The sequence below is a fragment of the Phyllostomus discolor genome, chromosome 13 (genome assembly GCF_004126475.2).
Source record: "Phyllostomus discolor isolate MPI-MPIP mPhyDis1 chromosome 13, mPhyDis1.pri.v3, whole genome shotgun sequence".
Taxonomy (NCBI): domain Eukaryota; kingdom Metazoa; phylum Chordata; class Mammalia; order Chiroptera; family Phyllostomidae; genus Phyllostomus; species Phyllostomus discolor.
The window spans coordinates 25,332,250-25,358,117 of NC_040915.2; the positions used below are offsets into that span (position 1 = coordinate 25,332,250).

At 49.1% G+C, this 25,868-nt stretch overlaps 1 protein-coding gene across 2 annotated transcripts in view; it reads left to right on the top strand.

Annotated features, from left to right (window-relative positions):
* The window catches only part of SGCD (sarcoglycan delta), a 770,090-nt gene that overhangs the window by 621,103 nt on the left and 123,119 nt on the right, over nucleotides 1-25,868 (top strand). For both annotated transcript variants that reach the window (XM_036014319.1, XM_028528196.2), the window contains 2 exons: nucleotides 18,502-18,589; nucleotides 24,564-24,683. In XM_036014319.1, coding sequence (XP_035870212.1) covers nucleotides 18,502-18,589; nucleotides 24,564-24,683 — 208 coding nt within the window. The remainder of the gene's footprint in view (nucleotides 1-18,501; nucleotides 18,590-24,563; nucleotides 24,684-25,868) is intronic.

Below are 25,868 nucleotides of genomic sequence, written 5' to 3' on the forward strand. Positions count from 1 at the left end.
TTGCAGAACCTACAGGGTGACCATAAAGTCTGGAAACGTAGGTGACTGATTGGCACTCTTGGACATGTAAGTGGCCAACGAGCTCCCATCCTTGACTGGAGAGTGGGGTGCTCCGAGTGGTCACGGCAGGATGGGCCCCCCTCCGCACCAGAGCGGTCAGGGGCTGCTTGGTCGATCACCCCTCCACCTGCATTGGATGTGCGCACACGCGCAGTGGGCCCCCTGTGTGCCTGAGCCGAGCCCCTCTGCCTTACCGCACACGCAGGTTTCCTCGGTCAAACCAGAGACACAAACCCTCTGAGGCAGGGCAGCCCAGAGACAAGCGCAGAGCTCGGGCAAAATGTGTTCATACCCTACGTTTATGGCAGTTTTTCAGTTTATTGGACTCCGAGTTGCTCACGAGGAACAGCCAATCGAACATGTCATATGATGTCACGTTGAACACATCATGTGTTGTAATGTAATGCCCTGAAGCCATCCTTACGTGTGTCCCGCCCACGTAGACAGACTTCATGGCCATCTCGGTTGTTCACCTTTGTCTCCTTTAACAGGCGACAAAGTCTCTTCACAGGCGATCAATTAACTCAGTGAAGGCACGTTGACTTTGAGAGCCATTCATTTGACAAATATTTTCCTTACCTACCTGGTACAAACATAGTTTTAGGCACTGGGGACACAGTAGTGAATAAAACAATGGAGAAAGAGAAGGCTTCTCTCCTCTTTCTCCAAACAGTAAAGAGTGAGGAGGGTACTGTGTCGGGCAGGCGGACATCTGAGGGGCGGTCGCTGCAGGCACCAGAGATGGGAAGTGCCAGTGCCCCGAGGAAGGGCAGGCACCTGCTTTGTTTGAAGAACAGAAGGAAGTCAATGTCCCTGGAATAGAAATAACACGGGGTCGGGCGGGGAGAACCTGACAGGGAATGTAGATTGGAGAGTTGCTAGCAGACCCGGTCTTGTAGTCTTGCAGTAAGGAGTTTGGATTTGAGCCTAGTGGTGGTAAAAAAGCCAGTGGAAAAATTTTGTTTTCCATGGGAGTGACACAGTCTGTTCTGAATTTGAAAAGCATTACTCTGCCTATTCCCAGAATAATAGACTTTAGGAGGGCATGCGCGGGGGCAGGAAAATCAATGTGGACCACAGCAGCTATTTTTAAATGTCCAAGATAGGTTGGTTTTTAATTATCTGTTTTATTTGATTTATCATTTAATTGTACTGTGTTCAGAAAATGTGTTCTCTTTGACCCTGACTGTTCGAAATTACTTTGTGAACTAGCATAATGTCAATTTTTGCAAATGCTTTTGTGTATTTGAAAATAATGCAGATCCTCAATTTGCTGGGTGCAGAGTTCTACAGATCCATTAGTTCAGACTAGTTAAATATTGTTATTCAGATTATTCACATGCTTGCTATTATTTAGCCGGCAGAGTCTATAATTTTCTAGTATATTTTTGTTAAGAATCTCACACTAGGGTTTGCCAGATTTGCCTCATGCTTCTGACTTTTTTCTCCTCACCCAGGGACAGATTTTTTCATTGCTTTTAGAAAGAGAGGGATGGAGAGCGAGAAACATTGATGTAAGAGAGAAGCGTCCATTGGTTGCCTCCCCATACTCGCCCAGACTGGGGACCATAAGCGCCCAGACCGGGGACCAAACCCACACACTAGGCACGTGCCCTGTCCGGGAACCGAACGTCTAACCTTTCTGTTACGGGCTGATGCTCCAACCAACTGAGCCACACCAGCCAGGGCCTGGCAGCTTTTAATGTTTTAAAGCTGCATTGATAGTTAGGTATCCAATTGTGATTCGTATAACTTCTTGTTAGATTTTTAATTTTATATGTAGGTTTTACTCACATATTAGTACTTTTTTGCCATAAATACTTTTTTCTCATATTAATATTGATACACCAGCTTTCTCAGTATCTGTGTATAATGCTTTTATGCCATATCATTATTTTCAACCTTTTCATATGGTTTTGTTTTAAATATTTCTTTTGCACATAGCACTTACCTTGATTTTTTTTTAACATATAGTATTAATATATTTTTTCTTCTGCCATCTTGGTTTGTATTTCTTTTCTTCTTCTTTACTTCTTTTTACTTTATTTTTAAATACTATTTTTTCTTTCCTTCTGATGGACTAATTTTTTTTTCTATCCCTTCTCTCTTCTGCTTTCAGGACTACAGATTGTATTTCAATTAGTTTAATGAGCACTTGAATTTTTAATATGTGTACTTACTCAGTAATTCCCCCTTCCCCCTCAACTGTGACAGGGGCATCAATCCACTCTACCCACTAACACACTCCCACCCCCACCGCAAACGCCCAGACCTCCCCGCAGGGAGTCGGGCTCTGCCGCCCCATCTCACAGGGAAGTAGTGAGGCTCCCTCTGCTTGGCCTGAGCTCAGGACCCAGTCACCATGGTCTGCTTCTCGACCTTTGGGCCAATAGGCCTGTGGCTGGGGTCACATTCCACTTAGTGTCTCTGCCTTTGGTTGTGAAGATGGTCATACAGTTTTTTCATAGCATGGTCAAATACATATAATAGAATTGACCATTTTAATCTATTTAAAGCATACAATTCACAGGCAGTAAGTATATTTACATTGTTGTGTAACTGTCAGAACCATGTCCTTCTACAGCTTTTTTATCACCCCAGACAGGAGTGAAAGGAGACAGGAGAAACCCTGTTTCCCTAAAGCAGCCTCTGCCCCATCCCCTCTCCTCCAGGCCCCCGGCAGCCACTGATCGGCCTTACGTCTCTATGGGTTTGCCTACTCTAGATATGTTGTATAGATGGATGCATACAATATACAGCCTCTGTGTCTGGCTTTTTTCATGCAGCATAATATTTTCAGAGTTCATCCATGCTGTAGCGTGTGTCAGCCCTTCCTTTTGATGGCTGAATAATATTCTTCTGTATGAGTACACCACATTTGTCTACATCGTGAATCTATCGACAGGCATTCGGGTTGTTTCCACCCTTTGGTTATCCGGGATAGTGCCGCCGTGATGCTGGTGTCCACGTTTTTGTTTGCAGTCCTGTCTTTAGTCCTTTGGGGTGTGTCCCTGAGAGCGGGATTCCTGGGCCAAACGGTCGTTCTAGGCTGACTTTCTGAAGAACCGACAGACGGTTTGCAGTAGTGGCTGCAACCATTTGCATCGCCACCAGCGGTGTCTGAGGATTCCATTTCTCCACATCCTCACCAGCACGGGTCATTTTCTGATGAGAAGGAGGAAGAGGAGGAGGAGGAAGAAGATTGTTATTATTGCCATTCTAATAGGTGTAAAGAGTTAGCTGATTTTTGAGTCCAACTCTGACCTGCTGGTTTTCCATTTGTCATTGCTGTTGTGGTTATGACCTTATGTGGTGCTGTGATTTATGGTAAGAGATACGTGTTTGATCTTCATCCCAGTTTCTGGCACAGAGCTCCTAAAACCCTTTGGATTTCCTAAGTAAAGAAAGTCACAAAGGTGTCCCTTGTTATGGGCACAAGGTGACTTTGGACCTCACCTCAGGATGGGGGCTGATTGCCAGGAGAGCAAACCATGTGATTAGAGGGCTGGAGCTTCCAGCCCCACCCTCAGACCCCTCTGGGGAGGGGGGAGGGGCTGGAGTCTGAATTAGTCTGCAAGGGCCAATGGTGTAATCAGCCACGACTGTGCAGTGAAGCCTCTGTAAAACCCAAATGGACAGGGTTTGGAGACTGTCTGGGCTGGGGGGACCCATGGGGTGCTGGGTGAGGGGGCCCCCGAGGAGGGCATGGAACCTGGCCCCGTGCATCTCCGCCCTCTCGCTGACCCTGAGTTGTATGCCTTCATAGTAAATTAGTGGTCTAGTGAGTAAGAGGGTTTGCTGAGTTCCGTGAGCTGCCCTAGCAAAGAGGGTCGAGGGAACCTCTGGTTCACAGCCCCAAGGTCAGCGTACAGGTAGCAGTCTGGAGCTACAACTGGTGTCTGAAGTTCAGTGAGGGCTCATGAGAACCTCCAGTCGGTAGACGGCTGGTAAGAACCTGCGCTTGTAACTGGTGCCTGAAGTGTGTGTGTGGCAGGGAGGGGAGGTGGAGTATAGCCCTGTAGAACCAGACCCTTAACCTGTGGCGCCTGACGCTCTATCCAGGCAGTGATTGGGAGAATGGAGTCAAACTCTAAGACACGCTGCTGGTGCAGGAAGCTCTCTGCCCTACACAGACCACTGCAGGACTCTAACGTGGCCGCAGGCTTGCAGCACAGGCTGCACTAAACCCTGACCTGATCCCGGCATTGTGACTGGGGCCTCACATCCATCTGGGCCATATTTTCTAAGGGGACAACTGGAGTAAGCCCCGAAGTACCTGCCCACGTGATACTATTACTGTTCTACAGAAGGAGGATGGAGACAGCTCTGTGGGGCAGTGCAGACTTACGCCAGTTTAATGAAAGGTTACTTCGCCTGACTTCCTCCCATGACAGCCCCCTTTTTCAGTCAAACGAGCATCATGCACACGTCGCTTAGTTAAATGAGGGGAGTGGAGAACACGTGCTTTTTCTGCAAGGACTGGGCTTTCTTTCCAGAGGATTGATGACAACCACAACGCTCCTCTTCCCTCCCTTTTGACCTGCCCGAGAAATTATAGATTTTCCACCTGCCAAGAAGGGAATTAGGAACACACAAAAATAATTAAGAAATGTGCATGTTGCCTATATTTTTCCATACTTTCAATGTATAATATGTCATGTTCTTTTGAATATATTTTTTTTTATTTTAGACTCAGGATATTCATGGTTATGAACATACTGTATATGCAGGATTTTTATGGCTGTGAAAATAACGCATGCTCATTGCTTTAGCAAGAACATTAAAGCACACGTTTCTGCAAGTTCCTCCGAGCTGTGAGGACTCATGGCAGGCGTGAAGGCCCTAGTGATGTATTTGCATTTTGAGCCTGGGCTGGAGGTCAGATTCTGTGTGACCTAGGGAATATTACTGCTTAATTTTTCTATAAATCTGACCATCGCATGGACAGACAGTGTAGACACTGTGCCTCGAGCATGAAATATTTTGTTTTAAATGCTCCCTTTTGTGAATTCACCCTTGGAGGGTTCACTGCCCAGGTAGACCCGGTCTTAGGACCCAACAGAAATTAGTGTTTTGTGTCCTCACTTTAAATCAACAGTTACCTACCCAGTCTCCTTTTGTCTGCAAGCCAGGTTTTCCATGGCAGCTGGTGAGGAAGGCTTCCATAGGAGGAGCAGCCTTGACCATGGGATCTTCAGATACACCCTTAATCACACCAGCGGGCCATCTGCTGTGCCTAGACACAAACACTATGCAGAACACTCTTCTTGCTCTTTGAGATCAGTTACTATTGTTCCGTGTTGAATTCTTATCCCCTACTAGGCACTAGGCTGTACGTCTTGCACATAGTACCTTACTACTCATAGCAACCTGCGAGGCGGGTGCTATTCTCCCCCACACTTTACAGGGGAGGAGACTGAGACACAGGGTAGGGTACCCACCTGCATGCACACCGATAGTATATGGAAGAGCCGGGTTCCATGCCCTGCTCAGTTCTGCCTAAAACCAGGCCCTCAATCACCACGGACAACGCAGAACCATTTCACAGCCCGGTCTCTCTCCGCCAATTCACTGGGGCTGAAGGAGCTCATCAGCCATCAGCATTGGTGCTCTAATGCTCTTTTAAAATACATACGTTTAAAGGTGCAAACATGATGCTAAATTCCTTCCTTGTGCTATTTTAGCTCATCCTGGTAGCTCTGTAGGGGAGACACTGCTATCATCCCCACGTTGCACATTACTAAGCCCGCTTTCCAGTTGAGGAAACTGGGGCTGTGTGATCTCGGGATTCCGGCTCAGAAATGGCATCGCTGCAGCCTCGGCTGAGGACCACGTGCCCCAAAGCCCAGCATAGCCGTGAGGGCGCACCACAAAGAAAGGCTCGAGGCACCCTGCGGCTAGTAGTTTGTGGCTGTGTCACTCAGATGAATTTTTTTCGGAGCAAAGCCCCCACCGAGGGAGTCAGCATGAGGCATCTACCTTCAAAAACAAATCACGTTGCGCCTCTCCCGTGACGTAAGCCAACCCTGTGCAGCGACTGTCTCTGTCTCCACGTTAGCAATTCCAGCCTCCACCTGGCCCTGTTTCTGTCCGAAAGGCTCACCTCATCTTTGCCCAGACAGCTCTGAGAGATGCGTTCTGACCCCCCGGCATGTCACGCTCCATTCTGTCAGGGGTCGAGACGCAGCGAAGGCCCTCGCTGACGAGGAGGGGAAACCACGTGCAGATGGGGCTGCGGGATGTGCGGGGGCACCGCAAAGGCCTGGACTGTGCTCCGAGGTCCGGGGGCGCTCTTGGGCTGCTGGAAGGACACCATGCATCCGAGAGCCCTGTTGGTACAGTGGCCAAAAGCTGGACAAGTCTGTCCTAGAGTTTCTGTAGCAAAGGATGCAACACTGTTGTCTACATTGCTTTATTAGGGAGGGATGGGGAATCCTCCGTGACAAAAGCCTGTCTTGATCTTGCTGTCTGCTGAGTTTCAATGCTGTGGTATTGGAAGCAGCCTGATGCAGGGGGGTAAGTGACTGGGCTGCCTCCTTGCGCTCCAAACTCTCTGTTCACTGGCTTTCTCAGAAACCCTGGTCATGCCTCCGTCCCCGCTGTGAAGATCTCCCTCCCTGTGAGGACCAGCACCAAAGGCTTCCCTTCGTCGTAGCTCTTAGACTTACAGCTTAGGCAACACAGTCCACAGCGGTGGAACAGAAGGAAAGGACTCAAGTGCAGATTCCTGAGTTGTCTCTGTGCAACCCACCAGCATGTGAGTCTGGGCGAGTCACGGCCCACCGTCAGGCCCCGGTCTCCTCACCTGCACAGTGGCAGGAACACCTGCTCGCCAGGATAGCAGACCTTAGCCAGTCCAGCAGGTGTTATCGAGAGCCCAGCACGTCAGATTCTCTGTGAAGCCCTTTCATGACTTTTAAAGAGATGTGGAGATATCTTGGTCATAACATACGTATTTAGAGCCATCAGTCAACTTTTGGTACACAGAGCCAACCAAATTATGTGGATGTAGGACCTCTCAGAGCTGATAATGCACTACCAGACACTGTGCCCCTAGAAGGGGCAGGAATGTATAATGAGTGTCCAGAACTTTTTGCCCACCAAATCTTTGGGGAGACACATTTTTATTTTTTGGCTTTTTTTTAAGAGTGGCTATTCGCATATAGGAATGTTTTCTATGGAACACTGGGAAGTGCAGTAAGAGGCTCAGGCAGCTACGGAAGCTGGTATCATTTTATAGGCTGTGGTGATGACATGGTCGCCTGAGACAATGTGTAGGAGAGTGCAGTGACACAGTCAAGTCCTACCTTCTGCATCGGCCTCTGACCTCATGTTGGTTTTGGATTGTTGCTTGAATGCCGATGTTTTCTTTCCAGATTCAGCAGCTCTGGACTAGCTCTTACACAGCTGTTACCATTCCTCACTCGGCCCTGGGCACCTAAAAGGGTGACCCACGGAGCTCTGGCCTCGGCTTCCTCAGGCAGGCGAGGCTAACTCATCTCTTTACACATGTCAGAAACAGTCTCTGCCCTAGCCGCGCTCCTTCGGAACCGAGTCCAGGTTACAATGTGTCGCTCTGGGCTTTGGGCTTGGGCTGTGGAGGGAGTCATTCCTAGCCAAGTTGTCGCATCTAACCCTCCAGTCTGCCCTTGCCCACAAAGAGAAACATACCAGCATTTTCTTTTCTCCTGTGGAGGAAGCTGCATCTCAGGAACACTGACCAGCAAATTAAAATTAATTCGTAATTTTATAGCTCCTGCTGACCTCCCTATTGGATATGCAATTAGAACCCCTTCCCCCCACCAGCCTTTGGAGACGCTCATGCACACCAGAAGAATCACTGGTTTTTGTACTCCCTGAGAAGTGTCTTTCAATTATTTGTAACCTTGAAACTATGGGAAATCCAGCTTGAGATGTTACCTTTAAGTTAACAATTGTTAACAATGGCATTTTAATATATCGGCTCTCATAAGTCCCCCTAATGAATTCTTAGTAAAGCAGAAAGCAAAATGTAAGCTGCCAGAAAGAATCGACATGGAAATGCACAGGTCGTTGTGTGAGAGTTGTCAGCTGCGCTGTTTAATGGTGGACTGTTTTCTAAAGGGGCTTTTCATATTTACTATGGAACTGAAAAGATGAGGTGCGGGATTGAAAGAAATGCCCACCCTGCACCCCAATATGTCAGACTCTGGGGAAACTCACACTTAACTCCCCAAGCTGCATTCTGAAGTCCCCGTCCTCCCCCCTACCCAGCTCTCCCCCTCCAGGTTCTCTCTCTTACCCCCTATGGTCTGTCTCAGTAAATAGCCCACTGCCTCCTCAGCCGCCAAGAATCCTGGGTCCCTGACTCTGCCCTTTCCTCGTTCCCAAGCCCAATCTCTTTTCAAACCCCATCAGTTCCTCCCTACACACACACACACACACACACACACACACATGTACACACGTGTATATTCCCCTGCCCTCACCCCAGCTCAGGCGGCCATCATGGCTCACCTGGATGACCACAGCAGTGCCCCACCTGGACGACTTCCACATGAAATGTTGCCTCCTTCTCATCAGTCCTCACCAGGTAGTCAGAGTGAGCCTGTTTAAATGAAAGTCAGCTCCCATCTCTCCCCTGCTGAAAACCGTTCAATGACTCACCAGTTTTGGTGAAAGGTCAGTATCATTTAAACGGTCTACAAGAGCAAAGAGGGTGGACAGAGCTACCAGATACTTAGACACACTGCACACCACAGCGGTGAAACAGCAGGGTGTTGATGCAGGAGCAGAGGCCGGAGCAGACTGGAAGGCTCTGAGACAGACCCATGTCTACTTGGGAACTAATATGTGTGATAAAGGTGGCACCACATGTCACCACTGTCACTTCGAGAAGTGGCAGTCCTTCAGTAGATAATGCTGAGGACAATGGCTTCTGTGTGGATCCCCACCTGAAGTATGTGCAATAGTGGGATCCAGAAGCAATAAAGACCGAGCGTGAGAAGTAAAATTCAAATGGTAACGGAAGAGAATGAAAAGAATGAACGAAGGCAAGAAAGGATTTAGTTATGAAACCCCAAGAAACCATCTGTAAGAAGAAATAAGTAAGTTTTCTTACATCAAAATCAAACGTTCCCATTCATTACAGGACAGCGTAGGCAGTGTTCGCAAAGCTGATAGCAAGATGGGGGTGTGGGGTGGGGGCGGGGCTGGGCAGAGGCACTCCCCTCCCTCTCCTGATTAACAAGCTCCAACCACTGGCCTCTCCCTCTGTGCCCAAAACCTTTGAAGCTCCCTCCTGCCCCAGGGCCAGTGCCTGTGTCTGCTGCTCAGTCTGAGAAGCCATTCTTCCCCTGGTTCAGCTGATTCCCACTCACCCCTGGGACCGCAACAGAAACGTCTCTCCCTTGGAAAGGCCTTCCCTGACGGCCCAGCTCAGGGTGGGTTTCCCTGCGTGCGCCCTTACTTCACCTTCTACTGTGTGTTCCTTGTGCTCATCGCAATCGTATAACCATTTAGGGGACTCCTTCAGTGTCCTCTCCCGTACTAGGTGTACGCTCCAGAGGAGCGGAGGCCCCCCGCCCAGGGCTTGGCACACGCTTCCTGCCTGGAAGGTAACTTTCAGGTGTTAGCGGAATGAACTGGCCAGGGGCAGTTGGAGGAAGACATACACTGTACTACCTGCCAGACGGGTGCCACACGCCCAGGGAAGATTCCAGGGCATAATTCAACCTTCATGTCAGGAGGAATTCGGGGTAATGGTTTGTGCCCCTGCTTCTGTCTCTGTCATCTGCAGACTCAACATCTCAGCTCCCACTTGTAACTCCCACCTCCATTCCTTGCACTCTGTTTGTGTGACACACGTGTTTGTGGATTGGATACCCCTGCAGCCTCCGGCCACCACACTCAGTGTTCTATATTTAGATGATTGCACCAGCCATCCTTAGCGGTTCGCCTTTCGAAAGCTCTCTCTGACGGGGGATGCCAACCTTTATTTAATTACTTCTTTTCTTGACAGCTCTCTCTGTTGACTCTTAATGTGATCTGAGCGTTTGGTTATTCAGCAAATATTTATCGAAAGCCCGGTGGGTGCCAGAAAGGTGCCAGCAGCTAGCAAGGCTGGCAGTCCCCTTCCAGTGTTGACAGGCTAACATGACAACTCTAATGGGTCATTAAACAGAGCAGCTCGAGGTAGTTAAATAGTGAGAGGGACCTAAATGCACCCAAATTTGGGCACAGCGCAGGCTCGCTGAGCAGGAATGCTGTGCCGGAACATCTGGACCCGCTCCCAGCTCATTCTCAGCAAGTGCCTCTTAGCGCAGCTCCGTTCTTCGGGACTCGGAAACCTTTTCAAAAAGCACCAGTCCACCCAAGCATCATGCTGTGAAGGTACCCCAAAGTGAAACAGAAATAACCATTCTACAAGTATTGTTTTTACACTTGTGATGCTTTTGAAAAGGTCGGTTCAAAGACAACAAAAGCATCCTATTCTAAATGATAATGATTCTAATGGACACATGTGATGTTTGCTGAAGATACACTTACAAACTACGCTCCGGGATGATTTCAGTGATAAAGCTAAGTTTGTGTCAGTTATTTTTTCCTACTATATCAAGAGTTAGTGTCATTTAGTGAACAGTGGTCACCGTGGCCAATGCATTAGGACACCTACTGCAGAGACGCGGGTAACTTCTGATGACTGTTTTCTGGAAGCTGATCAGGGAAGAGTGACCGTGTATAGAGAGAGCCCTGGGTGGCCCCTACTGCGTTGTCTAGTTTGGTATTCCTAAAGACAAAGCCCCAGGGACGTGGATTTGTTTAAGGGAAAGTTTTCTGATACCAAAGGCGAAGTCACATGTCCATGATGCGTTACACTTCCTGACTATCACAGATGCGTGTCTTCCCGACGTCTCTTCCTGCAGTTCTAGGTCTTAGAATTTGGCAGCCTAATGTAGCTCTCCAAAAACACCTTTAAAAAATTTATATATATATATATATATATATGTATTATATATAATATATATGTATAAAGTTGTAAAGATAGTGCAGTGTTCTTCCATACTTCACCCCCAATCTCCCCTATTACTAATCTCTAACATTAGTATGATATTATACCTTTTTTGCCACATTTTTTGTCACAACCAATATGTACATTGTTGCTAACGAAAGTCCATCCTTTCTTTATTCTGACTTCCTCAGTTTTTACCCAGTGTCCTTTATATGTCAAGGATCTCATCCAGGATACTACATTATATGCAACTGTCATGTTTTGGGGGATTTTTAGGTTCTTTTTAGTGTAACAGTGTCTCAGATTTCCCTTAGTTTTGATGACTTTGAGGGTCTTGGTCAGGTATTTCGCAAAATGGCCCTCCATGAAGACTTGCATGATTTTTTCGTATTATTAGAAGGTGGTCCTGGGTCTTGCAGAGGAGGGCCACAGAGGTCAGGTGTCGCTTTCTGCACATGTATCAAGGGTGCACGCAGTGAACGTGACTCAGCGCTGTTGACGGAGGCCTGGATCCCCTGGCTGAGCCGATGTTTGTCAGCTTCCTCCACGGTGAGGTAGCCGCACCCCCCGTCCTTGCACCCTGTTCCAGGCTGGACTCCGGGAAGGAAGGCACTGCGTACAACCCACCTTTAAGGAGTAGGGAGTTAAATATGCAAATTATTTGGAATTCTACATGGGAGATGTGTTTATCAGTATAGGTTCATGGATATTTGTTTAGTGATTTGGGTTATAATTCAGTGCTGCATTACTTATTTTGGTGTTCACATTGTTCCAGCTTTGGGAGCTCTTTCCGTTGTCTCCTGTGTCCCTTTGACATCCCCCACCCCCCCAATCGTGGGATGTTTTTCTGTTTGTTTCTTTATTTTCTAAGTACTTTCTTCCTTTCTGACACTAAAAGACACTCCAGGCTCATCTTTTACATATCTTGCCCCAGTCTGAGAATCAGCTACTTTCTAAGGAGTCCTCTGAGTGTGTTTTACTTGTTTTTTTGTTAGAGTTTATAAAGTGTCAGTATTTTGGTAGCCCCCTGTGACTGGCACTTGACACAGTGCTTTTTTCTTTTCTTTTTTTTTCTTCCATCTTTTTAAAAAAAGATTTTATTTATTTATTTTTTAGAGAGGGAAGTGAGGGAGAAAGAGAGAGAGAAACATCAATGTGCAGTTGCTGGGGGCCGTGGCCTGCAACCCAGGCATGTGCCCAGACTGGGAATCAAACCTGCGACACTTTGGTTCGCAGCCCTCACTCAATCCACTGAGCTACACCAGCCAGGGCTACACAGTGCTTTTTTCCGTCCTCATAGCAACACCATAGATCTCAGCTGAAGGATGTCACGTTGTTATGGTAATTTTGTGTTAACTCAGTCTCCCCCTGGGCAAGAAGCTTCTCAAAGATGGAGGCCTTATCTTTGCCCTTCTGCAGGGCCTAGGATAGCATGTAACAGTTCTGGGTTCTCCGTGAGTGTATGTGACATGCTTAACAGAAGCTCTTGGGTCCTGGATGGGAAACTCTCCCTACTCTTGACTCCCGTCTTAGCCTGCTTTCCTCTTAAGGAGGCAGCGGTATATATAAAGCTGCTCTAGAGGCAGGCAGACAGACTGGTCACACTGAGGAATGATAGGTCCCTGCTCCATTTAAAAGCCCCTGAAAATGATAACAAATGGAGAACGAAATTGAAAAGAAATAAATGTACTTGGTCATAGAGAAAGGGAGGGAACGTGATGGAGGGAAAACGATGGGGAGTAGGGAGACCACAACCAGATGTCCCTGTCGGACCGAAAGCCACTGTGTTTAGCGAGCAGACCAGGGTCGCTTATCCCTGAGACATTTTAGGCAAAGTGCCTGGGGCCCACGAAAGTCATAATGATGCAACCTGGGATGGGACTGAGAAAGGGGACATGGAAACTGCGTAAAGACCAAATAGACTCTCGTTCTGTCCTCGGGTGACACAGGTAAGCAAGTACCTCTTCCCGGCCTGGCAGAAAGTTGGGAGATTGTTTTCTAGAAGGTTTGACCCGAGGACCTCTGGGCTCTTGACATTAGATGCAAATGAAGTTAGACATGAGTCAGTGCAACAGGTTCAATGGGAAGTCTGTCCCTGCACAGCAGAAGGCCCAGTCCCCCTCTCCTCTGACCCTCAGGAGTCTTCTGGCTAAAGTTGCAGCCACCACCTTCTGCCTGGAGTTAGGGAGCTCCTCTGTGATGAAACTCACCCACAGGGACTACCTGCCTGCAGATTCAGGATTCTCCACTGAATTAGCTGAATCCCTATCACTGTGCACTCCGGTGAGCTTTACTGCCCTAGAAATACGGAGCTTCCAGCCAGCTTTTTTATTCCTGTCTAAGAGAGGATAGTGCATCAGTCAAACAAGGAAGGGATAGTATAGAAAGGAACGTTCTGAGAAGAAGAAGAAGCTCTTAAAAATTAAAAGTATGCTAGTGGAAGTTTAAAGAAAATCAACACAGGGATTGGAATGTGAAGTTGAGGGTGTTTCCCAGAAAGCAGAACCTAAAGAAACAGGATTGAATATTAGGAGAACAAAAACACCTAGGAAATATAAGCATTTTTTAAAAAATGAAACATTTGTGGACTTCAGGAACAGAAAAAACATCCAAAGAGGAAAACGGCTGTGTGAGGAACACGACTTGACCCAGCTGTGGACAGTGTAACAGTCATTGTCATGCACATTCCGAATATGGATTTAACCAAAGTCGCAAGGAGGAGCCCGTGCCACGGCAGAAGCTCAGTGGACAATGTCTCAAGTTGATAAAAGAGCACAGAGAAGCTTATTTTGGGCCCCGGGGGAGTTTCCTGGTGTTGACGTAAGACACATCCAGACCTGTGGAGAATTTTTAGAGGAGTTTATTTGAGCCAAAAGTGACAACATTTCTGGAAGCAAGACCTCCAGTGCTCCCGAGAATGGTGGTTTTGCAGCTTCTTTGATACCTTTGGAGTTGGGGGGAATGAAAGATCATGGAAGTGGGGAGAAAGCAGGGCGTGATTTAGCATGAGTGAGAATTTGTGCTCTCTGGAGGGCGGTTCTGCCCCGAGGGGTATGGAAAAGAAGATTACCTCCTACCTTTCAAGGTGTGTTGACCTAGATGTACAGGGTCAGTGGACAGGGCTTGCTTAAACCTTTTACTGAAGTTACAGACCTGGGGCCTAACCACCCACCAGGACCTGCCGGTGAGGAGTTATTGATCAGTTTGCCCTGTGACATTACTTTTGGTTAGACTCATCACAGCGCCCCCTTCTGGTCCTCACTAGCAAGCTGAAAGGCCTTACAGTGGGGAGAGGTAGGAACTGCTGCCCTTTGATAGAAATTTTGTAGTATTTCACGTCTGCAAGTACTGTGTTGATATAAGAGTAATAAATGCATTTTTAAAAACTTAGATATAATAATTTTAAAATGTGGGCAAGACAGAGCCATTTCGTATTCAAACCGCCGCATGTGTACAGTGAGATGCCCCCGGAGGGCATGGTGGGACAGACAACGTCCACTTCAGTGAATGCTCCGGAGAGCAGCGGCCCCCAGCTTTTTTGGCACTGGAGACCGGTTTCGTGGGAGGTGATTTTTACGCAGACTGGGGTGGGGGGTGGGGCAGGGAGGGTTTCGGGAGGATGCAAGCACATTACATTCAAGCTCGCCTCCTGCTGTGAGGCCCAGGTTCCTAATGGGCTCAGACCAGAACCGGTCTGCGACCCGGAGGTTGGGGACCCCTGGCCTAGAGGCATCGTGAAAAGGTCTGACTCTGTCCCGCAATAGAGAAACCGATGTGACGGGGACTCTTCTCCACCCAGACGCTGCGTGCTGTCACTGCCAGGGGAGAGTGCGGGCGTGGACTGCCCTCCTCTCCCTCCGTGGGAGAGATGGCACCGTGTCTCCGTTCCGAGCCTCTCGGGCAGCCTCACCCAAGGCCCAAGAGGATCGAGGGCCGACTCTGACCCTCCTCACCAGCCGCAGGCCTGCCAGACCCCCTTCTGCTGGGCAGTCCCCCCGCAAGCCCCTGTCCTCCGTGGTCGCTTGAGGGGAGTAGTGAGAGTCACCGACCACAGAGGAGGGTCTCCTGCGGCAGAAATCACCCCCAGACCCCGAGGCTGCCGTGGTGAGCTGGAGGGGCACAGGGGAAGGAAAAGAAGCTGGGAGGGCAGATTCCGCCTCTCCTCAGACAGCAGAAGGGGTGTGTCCCTGACTTCTAGTACCTGGAGGCCCCAGGGACTCTGGGCTTGGCTGGTACGTTCCAGTCCTGTCTCAGTAAGCAGAGGCGGACAGCCCAATCGAGTCACGCCCCCTGGACACCTTGCGGGACTCTTCACGTGTGTTCCCTGGCCAAGGCTTGTTTCCCCGGTCATCTTCCTGTTGTCAGGTATGTTAGAGGATTACCGTGCTGTGTCCTGGGCTGGCACACAGTTCTTGTTTTAAACCCTGATGAAGCACAGGCTCTTTCCCAGGAAGTTAGTGTATTAGAACAGTTAATGCTGAATTGTATTTGACATGCTAATCAAAAGGAGTGGTGGCTTTTTTTTATGTCACTTGGTATAAAACTTGATCAGAGCAGTTAGTTTCGTTTTGGTTTTTTTTTTTTCCACAGTAGAATCATTTGAATAATATTCAATGATCCTAATTGGGGCATTTGAAGATACTGGGATTTGAAAAATAGTGGTGAGGCAGGCTCATACAGGGAGAGCCTTCGAAATACAAACAGAGTGCTGGGAACGGAACAAGCCCCTGGCTCACCACCGCACAGATGGGTTGTGAGGGCAGGTGGTGCAAAGGAGGGTCTCCTCATTTCTCCCCCTCTGTCCTTCCCCACTCTTGTCTGTCCCCCATCTCATCACCACACCCCCCTTTCCTCCCGTCCCCTTACCATCACACCTTCAGAGGACTTAACGTGTGCCTGGCACTCATGGAACCATGTGCGTTATTGCACACAGAATTTAATAATTGTAATCGTGTATATGTTGATAATTCAATAATAATTACTGTTTGCGCCGTCCTACATATCAAGAAACTGAAGCGTGGCATGATTAAGGAACGTGCCCAACGTTACCTGGCTAGGGAGGGGTAGAGACAGGAGACGAGCTGGGCCGGGTTTCTCCTGCTCACTCCCTGGGGCAGAGCCAGTGCTCAGCTGCGTGAGCCGAGAGTGTGCGGACGGTGGCAGAGGCGTAGAACGAGCCTCAAAACAGCGCAGAGATTCCCTCAAAGTCACACACTGGTCAGCGGCAGCGGGGCTGGCCCAGGTCTCTCATTCCAGGTGGCTCTCCTCTCTGCGGCATCAGCGTGCTGAACCTGCAAAGAGAAATGTTAGAACATTCACTGCTAGAAACATGTAACCTCCTGTCCGGCTTCCAAGCTCTGAATTCTCACATTTCTCAAATTATTTTTAAGTTGTAAGTACATCTTTTAAGCGCGGCCAGAAGCGATGCCAGAGGAACGGTATCTGGCTCGCTGTTGTTTCCTAATGGACAGAAGGAAACCTAAGTCAATCTTAGGTTTAATGCATTTCTTCTTCTCTGACCCAATTAAAAAAAAAAAAAAAAAAAAGCTTTTTTCATCAGGCAAAATGTCCCCTCGAAGCCGTCATGGGGGATTAGTGAAGCCGTGAAATAGTGAATACATTACTGACGTGGCCAAGGTCATCATCCTCCCCCAGCCCTGGGTCAGCAGCTCTCACCAAGGTCAGCTGGTGATTCAGGGCCCAAGTGCATCTCGGGCATCGGTTATAGTGCAAATGCTGGTTGGTGTGTAGTGGTTGACCTTGAGTGAGAGACACCGCAATTCCAGACCATTTGTCTATGGAAAATGCCTTGGCATTGGCCACCCAGCCCCTCACTCACCAGTGGAAACCACCTCAGGCCATGGCATTGACTCCCTGTCCTGACAGCCCTGCCCTATGCGGGCACGAGGCTGGGCTCACCACTCCGGTCCTACACCTGCCGGTTCTAGAAGGAAAAGATATTAGGCAGTCAGCCCACAGCTACCCTATCTCCACAGCCTCCTTTCTTCACTGCACCACGAGAAAGCCGTATCTGTGTTCTTTCCAAAGCTCGGCTCAATCACTGACATCCCCTTTGCTTCCCACCCCACAGCTCCGTGCTGGGAACCATCACGCCGTTCAGGGAAGGCCCCCATGCCGGGTCTGCAGCTCTCTGATCGCCCTGCCGTTCCCTGCCCGGTGTTAAGTGTGGCCCTCTCACTGTCCTCATCAGGACGTAAGACTTCACAAGTAAAGATGAGTCTTAGGACCATGGCTCTTCTGTGTGTGGGCCTCGGTGGATACGGGGTTGCTGAATCTGCAGGCAGATATGTGCCACGTGGTGACAGCGGTTTAGGGAGACAGGAATGACTGCCCACGTTCCTGTTGCTCGTCCTGTAGCTTTTGCCCTTCTCGTGCTCGGGAAGGGGGGGCCTGGCCAGAGGGTGGCGGACTCCGCCGTGTGGGCTCGTGCCAGCCCTCTGCCCGTTCTCACGTGGAATCACTTTTACATTTTTAAATGACCAGGGTGGGGGAGAACATTTTATGACACAGAAGAGCACATTAAATTTAAATGTTTAAGTGTCCTTGTTTTTGAATCAAGTGTCATGGGAATGCAGCCATACCCGTTTATTTGTGTACTGTCTGTGGCTGTCTGTATCAAAACAGCCATCAGCCCCCGAGTAGTTACCACGGAGACTGCGCCTCCCGCAAAGCCCAGCCTGCTCACTGTCGGACCAGTGCAGAAGAGGTTCACCAGCCCCTGCTCTGAGTCCTTCTCAGACAGGTCTGCCACCGTGGGAAGAAGGGACCAGGTGGCCTTTCTGATAGAGGGGGCGTGCAGCGAAGGCACAGAATGCCTGGAGGGAAAGGGATCTGGAAACCAGAACAGGGAGAAGGGGAGGCAGAGGCCTGTGGGAAGAGGCCGGGTGTCCCAGGCGTCATCCTGCACCTGGGGGCGGACAGCTGCCCCCGGAGAGTCCCGTCTCTCTCAGGGGCGCTGGGCCCTCGCGGCCAGTGGATGTGCCATGGGGGCGGGCATCGGCTACCTTACACCGCTTTCTGCTCTCTGCCGTCAAGGGCTCTGCGTGGTTCCTTTGGACAAATTATAAACTAGGAAAGGTGAGACTGGGAGGTTATCCATCACACCTGAGCATTCCATGCGATGCTAACTCACAACATTAAAGGGCGCTGTGTAGCCCGGTTGTCTCTGATTCAGGGTGTGTGTGTGTGTGTGTGTGTGTGTGTGTGTGTGTGTGTATTGGGGAAATCTGTGCTAAGTATCTATCTGTGTATTTTTTTTTTTTTGGAGGAAATCCATTCTGGATGACTGCCAATTAGTTATCCCGTATGTGGGGACCGTGACACACTTGCAGTTTTTAAATAAAGACATCAGTTAGAGCTTGCCGAACATCAGTTTTTCATTTCTGAATCTGCTGTCATTTTCACGCGCCTCTCTTATTTTCTTGTTCCAGGGTAATGCCCTGTACTTCAAATCAGCCAGAAATGTGACCGTGAACATTCTCAATGACCAGACTAAAGTGCTCACTCAGCTGATAACAGGTAAGAGAAGAAAAAATTTCCCAGTGCCTATGCACTCAGAAAATGTAGAGCCAAAACTTGAATGTATGCCATGTGAACTGAAAGAAGAGATGTCTGCTGGCACGTTTTACAGTGGGGAGAAGGAGAAGGTAGCCCGCGTGTCACGATCCCACCGAAGTGCAGAGTGTCATCATAGACACACATTTAATTTATACAAACCCAGTGATATTTGTTCAGGGGGGAATAAACTATTCTTCATGCAGCACTGCCCCTAAACACAAGCCAGCTGCTTCCACTGGTGCTCAGCCACAGAGAGCCACAGTGTCTGCTCCGAGGCTGGAGGAAAAGCTGACAGTGTTGGATTAACCGAGAGAGAGCACTATGTCCACAAAGCCACGCGCGCCACACTGTATGGGGTGTAAAAGGGATTTTCAGTGGTAGTGTGAACCCGGCCATGTTTGCCATACGTGCTGACTTCGAGCCTACCTCGATTGCGAGATGCAGATGTACCCCCACTGAATACGTGCGCATGGTTCCTTTTAATACAGCAGGTTGGCTCCTGGCAGCTGTGGAAAGCACCCACTGGGTTTCAAGCCGCATATTCCTGAGATTTAAATAGGGGTTGGTTGGCCATGGCAATGCTTATTACAGTGATAAACCAGGGCCTCGTGGCCGTGGTGCGACCAGCGCCCCCTCGGTGTGTTACGAGCACCAGTGAACAGGAGCCAGCACGCACCCCACAGTGGAAAGGACAGGGGAGGTATATCCAATGGCACCGCTATACTCCGGACAGAAAAGGCCATTTGTTTGGCTTCCGGGCTGAGAGGAAAGTATGCAGATGGACGTTCTGAGAAGCCAGTTGCCCAAATGCCCTGAAACGTTACTGCCGCTGAAACATCTGCAGCCCCACGAATGCGCAGGGAAACAGGTGCCTTGGTGCCTGGGCCTGCTGTCCACGCTGCAGGAGCCCTGCACGTGGGCGTCTGGGGACCCACGGCCCAGCGGCGACTTGGACCATCTACCACCAGTGGAGAGCTCGGGGTTGGAAGGAACAGTTCGCAAACATGCTGTTCTGGCGTGCGAGCGCATTGTCAGCGGTGCTTATAGAACATCTGGCCCGCAGTCACCGTGCTAAATAATTAAATAAACGGCTTCAGTGAGCAGTGATTTAAGTGGCGTGTGTGAAAATTGCCTCCAGGGGGGGAATAAATCCAACCTCCAGCTCCCAGAGTTCCACATTCAGAAGGAACTTATTTAGCCTGTTGATCATTTGCCATTTATTCGCAGTGGGAGACTTGGTTTACTTGAGAGATTTCGTTTTGATAAAGCTGGAACTGTCCAGATGACTGTTCTTCAGCAAAAGCCTCTCCCCGTCCTTCTCCTGCCCCCCAGTCTCCCCGTTTCCCCGCCCGCCATGACCCCTTTCTCTCCTTCCCCTTCTCTCCTCCCCTTTCTCTTCCCTCTCCCCTTTCTCCCTGCCCACCCCCTTTTATTTTTAAATCCTTACCCAAGGATATGTTTATTGATATCAGAGAGAGAAGAAAAGGAGAGAGGCACTGATTGATTGCCTCCTGTATGTGCCCTGACTGGGGATTGAACCCACAATCTAGGGATGTGCCCTGACTGGGGATTGAACCTGTAACATTTTGGTGCACGAGCCGATGCTCCAACCAACTGAACCACCTGGCTAGGGCTCTCTGCTCCTCCTTTCTTCCTCCTAATCTCCCCATTCTTTCTCTTTTCTCTCTCTCCTCCCTCTTTCCCTCCCTCTTGCCTCCCTCTTTCCCTGTCTTCTGTTTTGCTCTCTCCTCTGCCCAAGTCAGACCCCCTCGGGAACTGAGAAAACTATACATAACTCTTAAGGCAAAGCACAAGATAGTGAATATTAACCTGAGATGAGCAAAAAGCCATTCTAACATTAGCCCACAGAGCTTTCCAAGACGATTTCTAAAGAGGAGAGCAGATGTGTTCAAAATATCACTCTAAGCATTCTCCCGCACACACACCAGACACCCCTAAAGTTTTCCTGCAGGGCGCTCCTTTCCGTGCATGCACGTGAGGGACGCACAGAGCAGTTCCAGGGGAGACAGCTTCTTGCAAGTGAACTCACTCTCGAGCAAATGACTCCCATCATCCCAAGGGGCCAGGTTTACTGAGGCAATCCAGAGGATTCAAGAACTCCTGGTTTACCTACAGAATGTCTCCAAAGGCTGGAAGAAATTCCAATGTTAGCGATCCAGGTGACCTTGTCACATGAAACAGTGTTTTGAATGGCACTTAAGTTCCCGGACTCCCCCGCAGGCACACGTCCGACTCAGACCACTGCCCATGCGGTGTCAGCCCTGGAGTGGGCCCAACGGGAAACCTTCTGCCCCGCAGGAATGGAATGGTGGCGGAATCATCCGTAGCATCTTGCCAGGGCAGGGAGGGCCCCTAGTGTCCAGGGAGCTGGGGGAGCAATGAGGCTGGGTGTCTGCCGCAGGGCTTTCCGGCTCCCATGCCGGTGGCCGCGGCCTGACTGGGACACTGCCGGGCCTCCCGTTGGGTTCCAGGTCTCCCGCGGAGGAGATGAGTGGATGAGGTGCTCACACACAGACTGTGGGGCACGGAGGGGGACTGACTGGAGAGTACAGGGTTAGAGTGGGGATTCCTTTCTTCTCTCCCAGAGAGGGAACAATGGGTTCACCAGGGGGCCTCCTGAGCAGCCCGCAGTTCCATCTATATTTCTCTCTAGAATTGTTTTGTGTTTGGTGTTTTTTTTAAGATCTCACCATGTGCCCGGAGGTTGGGCAGCCCCAGGTCAAACTGACAAAAGCACTAGCCCATCTGCACCAGGGAGACAGCAGCCTCGCTGGGGGCGTTGGCTAGAACTCCCAATTAATGAGCTGTATACACCCAGTGGCTCCGGCCCTTGGTGGATTCCACTCTGCATTCTGAGCAGCCCTGGAAAGCAAGAGAAGCTCCTTGTGTTTAGCGTTCTCCGATGCCTACTGTCTCTTCAGTGCACTCTCCTGCATGTCTCCCCCGCCGCCAGTCATGAGTCCAGGGTAAATTACACAGAGGCAGCGCTCTGGGCTCCTCAGGGTCCTGTCTCCTGTCACCACCCCGGATCATGAAGGCAAAGTCCAAGTGTTTGGGTTCCCCAGTCATGCCACTGCTTCGCTGCCTGACTGCATCCAGAGTGGGCAGACTGGGCTCACCTGTGCCCATTCCAAGGTCATTCATTCGGTAGCCCTGTTTTACCTCCTGATCCCAAATCACCACACTGAAAAAAAGGCAACAACCCCAAAGCACTAAGTAATACAGATTTCCCGGAAGGTTTGGGTGTTACCAGAAAGGCAGCCACGTCTTAGCCCTTCCCGGACAACTAACTCCAAGTTCGCACCCACACCTCTGTTCTTCCGGGATCTCTCTCGTCCTTCACTCCAGCTCCCCACTGTCCCTTACCCTCCCCAAAGCTCCTCCCCAAGGGCTCCTCTAGCGCCCTTCCCCTTCCTAGATAAGTACACATCCCTTTGCTTCCATGGAACAATTAGGAAAGCTCAGTTCCAGACCCAGATCTGCCATTAGCTCACCTGAGGACTGTGAGGGAGCTCTCAACCTTTGCCACAAGCTCTTCTCACCTGCAGCACGAAGGTGGTGGGAGAAGATAACGCCCAGGTGCCATGCCATTGGGAAATTCTGTGCTATGTCTGCTGTTCCTGTTTCCCACTCGTGAAGAAGCCTTTCCCACGCCCTTCGTGTTATCAGAGGGCTAGCGCGGACATTCTGGCGGGAGGTCAGGGCTCCAAGGGGACGTGATCATGTGAAGGAGGCAAGCGCCCTAAGAGGTTCTCATCGTGAATCGTTTTCACTGTGTTGGGGCTGAGCACTGGGGACCTGCCCATGGGCACAATCACAATGGTTACAATAATCACAAGAGCAGTTCCCCTACCTTTCACAGCACTTTTTTGGCCTACAGAGTTCTTTTTATAAACAGTATAATTTGCTCATCTTAACCTTTCTATGAGGTAGATACAATGAGATGATAGTACAATTTTATGTATACAGGAAATGAGGGTCAGAAATATCTAATCCCCTGGCCAGGTGGCTCAGTTGGTTGGAGCATCATCCCATACACCAAACGGTCACAGGTTCTATCCCCAGTCAGGGCACATACCGAGGTTGGAGGTTCAGTCCCCAGCGGGGGGGAAGTACAGGAGGCAACCGATAGATGTTTCTTTCTCACATCGATTGTCTGTCTGTCTGTCTCTCAAATCAACATACATATCCTCAGGTGAGGATTAAAAAGAAAAGAAGGCGAAAGATCCAATGACTTGCAGAGTCACATTACCAGAAAATGAGTTGGGACATAATCTTTGTCCTCCGATGCTTACACTGACAGCCCTGACAAAAGGGAGAGCGGCCCCAGACACCCAGGGGCTGGCTGGGGACTGTCAGCCAAGCCTTGGTGTTCTCCTGTCGGACCATAAATAATTTCACAGACCATCAACACCAGACAAGGCCTCTTGGTGGCTGTGAAGGGTAAAGACAGAACAAAAACAAAGACGGCTCAGACAGAATGCAAACATTTACCCAAACCACAAAAATGACCAAACATTCCTCTAGCCTAGCTAATATGACTTGTTTCTTTATTCAATACAGTTCTAACATTCTTCTGGTCTTCGCTACTTCTAGAAAAAGATTTATTCAGATACCAGTCATAAAATGACTCCCACTTCCTGACAGCATCTAATCCAAAGCAAAGTCTTACTTCCTTAAACCCTGCCCAAAATAACCTACTATAAGGCCAGATACTGTCAGAATCCTTCCTCAATGCCAAGATGCCTCAAGTGGCTCCCCGTGGTGTGTCGCCCCTCCTAGCAACGACCACTAAACCCGGCTTGTGCAACTGCAGGGGTGTTCCTGGTCATTTCTGCCTGGAAGACAGGAGAACTCTTTTATTACTACTTTTTATTCATAACTAAAAGGAAACAAAAATTCTTTATCAGAATCTCCTGGAAAAGTCTGGTGAAGTATAAAATTTCTGGACCCTAACCCCAGAGTTTCCTCTGTATGAATCTCCAGACCTAAAGATCAATCCCTTTGTGTCTGAGCTGGGTCCCTTGCGGGGGCTGATGCTCCCGGGCTGTTCCGATGACCGTCGCGCGTTCTGCTGGCTCCAGCGCAGACAGACTGACCTGTCTCCTTTCTTTTTTTTTTAGGAATTCTAACACAGTAACCTGTTTTGTTTTTTCCAGAGTGCCCCAAACTCTCTGCAGTTATGTATTTCTTTATACATGTTCACACTCGCATCCGTCTGTCTCCATCAGAAGACAAGTGCAGTGGGGTCAGGGGCCTCGTCTTTGTTACGCATCTGTAGCCCCACCTTCAAGAGCAGTATCTGTTGTCATGTGACAAGTGCTCTAAAATATATTTTTTGTGTGAAATAAAATGCTAGCATAAAAGATTCATCAACTTTCTTAGGCAAGTAATTGCAAGATGCTATAACCTTTCCTGCCAGGAAATGATCTCTGTACTGAGGAAATGTAACTCGTCTGGTGTCAAGAGCAGCCGGTGGGTCAAGGGCACAGAGTGAGACAGATTCCGGATCGACTTAAAGGCCCCCTGTACAACAGCCGGGGCTGGGCCAAGGTATGCTGCTTGCTTCAGCAGGCGGTGAGCCTTGCGTGCCTTGATATATTCAAGCCAAAATCTACAAGTATTTGATGGTAATTTGGTGGTTAGCTCAAATGTCGTGTCAGGGAATGTCATTCAAACATTAGTTCAGAGGAAGGATGTGATGGTCTTGAAAATCCCAGCCCAAGGGCATATGATAAAAGGTAATTGACAAGACACAGCTCAAGTCCTGAGACTGGTTTTCGTGGTTGGCCTCTGAAAACCAATCCACTTACACCGGAGTCCAGTGCAATCTTGTCAGATGCCAGCGCTCTATGACAAGCTCTTCGTAACTGAATGCAATGAGACTAATGGGCCCTCCCTCTCTCCCTTCCAGGTCCAAAAGCTGTAGAAGCATATGGCCAAAAGTTTGAAGTAAAGACAGTTTCTGGGAAATTGCTCTTCTCTGCCGACAACAACGAGGTGGTGGTCGGAGCTGAGCGATTACGAGTCTTAGGTAAGGAGACTTTTTAATTGGCCTGATGCTACTGTGTCCCTTTGAGAGGAAGAGTGAAATGGTGTCTAGAAAAGTGATTTGGGCCAATTACCTGGATTCTCTTAAATCAAGGTAGTTGAGCCACCCACCTTGGAGCCTGGTCCCTGGTGGAAATTTCTCGTCACAATGTGCTTTGTGGCACATCTGCCAACACCTCACTTTGGGTGGGCCGTGCGCTCAAGCTGAGAAGTACAGTAGAGGGGGCATCCTGCCCTCACAGCTGGTGGTCTTGGCAGAAGCGGTCCGGACCTGTGTACGTGTCAAGCAATCACCGAACCTGGTCGTAGCTTAGGAATCCCCTTTGTCTGTGTCACATGACAGGTGATGCCACTGAAAACCTCCACGAGCCAGGTTTAGCTCTGACGACCTCAGTTGGCTTTTGTGAAACTTTTATCTGTACAGAGTGTGTGTTTGACTTGCTTTTCCCTGTTAGGGTTTGGGGTTTTCTTTTTTCCCTATTCCATTCTGAAATAAAATCCTACTAAAGAAACAAGGTTTGGGTCAAGGCTCGGTGGGTTGGTTTGGGTTTGGTGTCTCATAGGCTTTCTGGACACTTGAGATGTTAGGTGATAAATCCCAAGCACGGAGTCTTTCAGTTCTAAAATCTTCATGAGAAGCCTCTTGCTTGAAGCCACACTGATGTACTCTCATTGCCTTTTTTCTACAAGTTCAGGAAGAATGTGTTACCTGTTCAGACTTTTCATATTGAAGGAGGATCATTTGGCTACCTTATAATAACATAACTCAGTGCTTAATTTTAAAACGGCATTTTTAAAATTGGATCCTGTCAATAACAATAAAGAATGAGCCACTTCTTCTGGGCACCCTATAGTTTTGTAGTTCGTAATCTGAACTTACGGTTTTGTATTTCTTGCTTTTGGGAAAAAACTACAACCCACTATAGGCAGACTATACAGTGAGCGGGGCGGCTGTCCCACAGTCTTCCAGGAGTGTTACCAGAGTCCCCGCCATCACTGTCTTCCTCCCAAGTTACTTGGGGGTGGTGCCGTTCTTTGGAACCTTCTGGCTGCAGTTCTGGTGGTAGAATATACTGTAAAATGGGTCCCCTCTACTCTGTCCTTGTTTACACATCACTAGACTTCCTTTTCCCATCCCCGCCCTTTGCCTACGGGATGTACTGCATGT